Genomic DNA, 4,787 nt, shown 5'->3' with positions numbered 1-4,787 from the left:
ACATTAATTGGATACTAACAATGTACCTAATTTACGTAATTAACGTTCTGAATATTACACAAATAACTTTAAAATTTCTACGTAATTAACATTTTTGAATGTGCATAATACAACTTTGATTCTTAGGCAATTAACATTCTGAATGTTTCATAATATTGCCTCGATTTGTACGTTATCATCATTCCGTATATTTCATAACATTACTCCAATTCTTAAATACAGTGTAACATTCCGAATATCATCTAAAGTTACTATGATGCTAACCTAATTCACATTTCGAATATTACATAACATCACTTTCTTTCGTAATTACATGAAACTTCCCGAACATCTCATAACAATACTTTGATTTTGACATACAATATGTTTATATTTTAAATACTCGCGTAAATGAGTTCACTTTGAAAACATATTACTTTTTAAGTTGCGAGAACAGGCTATGTCACATGGTATCGCCCGATATAAGAATAGTTATAAAATAGAACGTCATGTGCTGCGATCGATTGATAAAAAAAAGACATTGTATATTCCTTATGTAATTTATTCTGTGATCATTGCTGAATCGCCGGTCTCTTCCTCGGAGGGCATGGTGTCTAAGGAGACGTCTTGGGAATTGCTAGACCCTTTACCATTGCTCTTGTCAATGGAACCAATGTCGTCCTGTCCTTTGTTGTTATTTGGTTGAACTTCAACATCATTTGGTTCAGATTTTGAGTCCGTTTTAGCACTCTTGTCTACGGCATCATCACTTTGAGATTTTGTAACGACACATTCACTTTCTCCCTGTGATTTCGTATTATCACTTTCCAGGAACTTTTCCCATTTAGATAATCGTTCATTCCTCTCTGCCTCGGACTCCTCGAGTTCATACTTGGTTCGTCCGTCCCACTGCTGCGCAATGACTCGCCGCTTGGAGAACCATCGCTGGTGAAGGGCCGCTATACAGCCATCAGCCGAATCTGCTGCCTTAAAGTATACCATCATCACACCGTCAGGATGGTTCTGAAAACAAGGAAATCTACATACATTACATTGTTTATGACTTTAATCTTTTAAATGTTTTACCCATGTAGTATATCATAAGTTTACATTATGGCTCATATTTACCGTGAAATGCATATAAAAAATATCATTTACATCCACGAGATTGGATGCTATCACGTGAAGTATCATCGATATCTGATGTTTTCTGTTGTAGTATCATATCAATATAAGATATTATATATAAAAAAATATATGCACACTAGATCAAATGTTTACCTAAGTATTGGCATATGTTACGCAATCTAGATTTCCTTTGGGAGTATCATATTTATTACCAAACTCGTATTATGACAGGAAATACGCAAAAAGTGTTAATCAGAGATGGATGGATTCATTACATTTTTTTTTTCTTGAGTATATTCAGATTGACATTAAGCAACCGAAATATACAGGCTCCAACAATATTTGATTTCACATCGATAGATTTTCATTTTGTTGAGGAAGCATCGGCTGTTCTGATGTGTCGGTATGTAACATTGATATCATCCGCGTGCGACTGATAATAAAAGTAATATTACCTATAATGACAAAAACATTTGGAATATGATTGACCGTAGATATTTACAAATACATTAATGTTCACTTACGTCGAATATTTTAACATTTTTCACCTCTCCAAATTTGCCACATTCCACCCTGACATCGTCCCTCAGATCGTTAATTAAGGTGGGGTCCTCCTGTAGGGAAAAGAAAACAACGTAAATTAAGGTATGGTGTTCCTTGGTACCTACAGAAATTACAAAAACATAGATGCCTGCCAGATCAAACGTGCATATACCAAATGGAAAACGAAGATAACCATAACATTGTCATTGTAACACACATTGTTACAAAATAGAAATAATCTCAGATTCACATCCCGTAACAAAATACAGAGATAAGTCGCCAAATAACCACAATCATTTTTATCTCACTCTCCGAAATATCTGATAATTTTTTTTAAGATATAGCCCAACACTAGAACAGATTTATTACAAAGACATACATTTACATTACAGAATATCCAGGTACCCCAAAAACTCATGTTATATACTTGTGTAGAAATTGTACTAAGTTCATAATCTTACATTTTCTAAAAATATATCCAAGAATAAATGTCATTCGATGCTACACAATAAATAGTTTTAATTTACTGACAGATGTTATTTTTTTAAGTGTCCTATGGATAGTTTTAATAGATATTCGCCAAAGTTGAGTCACATGTGATTTGATTTAAAGTACAGTACTCTAACCCTAACCCTAACCAGTCAGAAATGAAATTTACTACCTACTGTACTGCGGTACAGTTTTGTAATTTAAATTGACGACTGAGTTTTAACACTGAATGATTCTATTTTAGGACATTGTTTATTTTGTTAGTATTCTTACTGTTGGTGAACGTTTCAATTTGGATTAAGATGATTCACTAGTCTTGCAATTGATTTCGGGATTAGAAGTATTATCATGCATGCACTAGTTTGTCTACTATCATTGAAGTGATTCTAAGGATTAAATTTCAAGAAGATTATCTTCACTTAGTATTCTAGTCCCATACATTTTCTACTTCCTGTCTCAGGTTATAACTTAAAGAAAGGCCAAGACATCGATATCCAAAAATGCGATTTCTTTAAGTCTATATCAAATACCACATAGGAGGAACTCCTTGGTTGTCCACCTTCCCAATACAGCCTCAGGACGACCTCACATTTACGTTATATTTATGTTTACCAGTAAATAGCTACCATTCCCAACGCAACAGATGTACATTCCGCGTATCCCGGGAATACGGCATATATAAATAATAGTAGTATCGTAGTATGTCTGTATGGGTTATGGTGATCTGACGGAGGGGAGGCAACATTACACTTGTTATAGAGTTACTCGAGATATTCCGTGACCTTTATTATATCTGGGTGTACATATCTCTATATGATTTATATTTGTAGTCGTATGTGCCATATATCAACAGGTCTACCTAGCATAGTATTCGAAAAATCTAGAAATGTAAATATACTTAAATTTAAAACTTTCTAATCGTCCATTTTTATTATATGACAGTAGCGTTAACCGAAACTAGTTTTAAATTTAAAGGGATTCAAAACGTCGTTCATACAAATATAAATATTGAAACAGTAAAAGGGAATGACGTGTTTGATAAACTTTATTGATTTAACAGTTGCAAATCAACTTCTCTTACACTTTTATTAATCACTTTCGTTGGCCAAAATTGTAGCGAGCAAGGGGTCTTAATGTGGGAAGAAACCGGAGTACCCGGAGAAACCCCATTTGGTCGGCCAAGTGACCCAATATCTGTTCACATCCGATCGGGGAGTCGAGCCCTGGCCGTCTTTGTGAAAGGCGAGAGCGCTATCCAATGCCGCAACCCGACTACCCAATGAAGAATTAGCCGAGGTACTAGCGCGGCATTTGAAATATAACAGCAGAAAACGGTACTACTCTGCTTGTGGTTTGTTGTTCATATTTATGTGAGGAAGGATGCATTAATCATTGTCAACCCGGGTTGTATTTATGTGTACATGGGGTATAGGTATGTGCTGCTGTCGGCATGATTAGTACACCACACACATACAAGAAAAACACAAAACTGGATTATGATGATGAAGGGGACAACGACAAGAAAGGCCGCAGACATTGATAAAGATAGCTTCACGTTTCTAAATAGTAACACAAAACAGAAACATATGTAATCACCTATGGGTAATGTCGCTCAAGGTTATCACAGTATGTTCAGAATATTGTGGTTTTCTTGGAAATTTGGTTTAAATAAACTTACTTTTTAATTTCCATCAGTTATTTATAAGCACAAAGTGTCGCTGTGTTAATACATGTAACCACATTTCACCACCTAGAAGAGACTGGCTGGAGATTATCAAAAATCATGTTTCTTTTCTTTTTCTAAATGATCTACTAATTCTACAATTCTGTCGGTGTTCGTGTATATTAACAAATGTAATACATAATTTTGCATTCCGACATATCACGTAAACCCTAATCAAATGCAACGAATTATCCATATTATACTTAATACGACTATATATAATTCGTGTGTAGTAATATTTCGCAATGGATTTTAGATAAGAAGCAGACATTACCGTCTATGTATCACAGTAACACATGAAATCGTACGACTGGAATACATATTAATGTACACAATAAAACCCAGTTTGTTTGATTCGGTTGGCGACACAACCCATCACTTAGCCTCCTGCTGCTAGCCGTTCTTCCATAAAACCAAACATCGCATACTTGTGTGGACTTGTATTCACTTACCCGTTCTATGAAGCCAATTACAATTCTATCACGGCAAATTCCTTCCCGTGAGTCTACATATCAATTTGCTAACAACCTCATGCGCATTCAGATGTGAAATGGATGCATTAATGTTTTAGGGGACACCAAAAATGCGAAAAGCTTGCGCAGCACTATGCCCCTGTTGGGATGGAAATGACAAAATTCCAGCATGCAAAATACCACGGCCATTTTGCGACATCTTTCTTACATAAATCAAATAATTGAATTACCTTCTCCCAGTATTGTGTAATTTGTTTTTTGAAATCGGACCCTTGGTAGCATTTGTCTTGGAGCAGACGACACGTGTAGCACCCCGACCTGACAGCCTCGTGCAGATGGCATGCATACCTGGGATTACAAGCGCGAGCAATAATGGTTTTTTGACGGAACCTGATCCTGCCAATTATTGTGGATATTACATCTAGCCTCTTTTCCATTCATACATAATGGCT

General features: G+C 35.6%; 1 protein-coding gene across 1 annotated transcript; it reads right to left on the bottom strand.

Annotated features, from left to right (window-relative positions):
- Window positions 1-523: 523 nt before the first annotated feature.
- On the bottom strand, window positions 524-4,731 carry LOC110444753 (the record flags this gene model as incomplete). Its single annotated transcript, XM_021489113.1, has 3 exons — window positions 524-1,002; window positions 1,632-1,721; window positions 4,566-4,731. Coding segments are annotated over 3 exons (718 nt in total), but the record flags the coding sequence as incomplete, so codon positions are not given.
- Window positions 4,732-4,787: the final 56 nt, after the last annotated feature.

Source organism: Mizuhopecten yessoensis, unplaced genomic scaffold (genome assembly GCF_002113885.1).
Source record: "Mizuhopecten yessoensis strain PY_sf001 unplaced genomic scaffold, ASM211388v2 hete_36169170, whole genome shotgun sequence".
Taxonomy (NCBI): Eukaryota; Metazoa; Mollusca; class Bivalvia; order Pectinida; family Pectinidae; genus Mizuhopecten; species Mizuhopecten yessoensis.
This window is presented reverse-complemented; position numbering and strand designations above follow the sequence as displayed.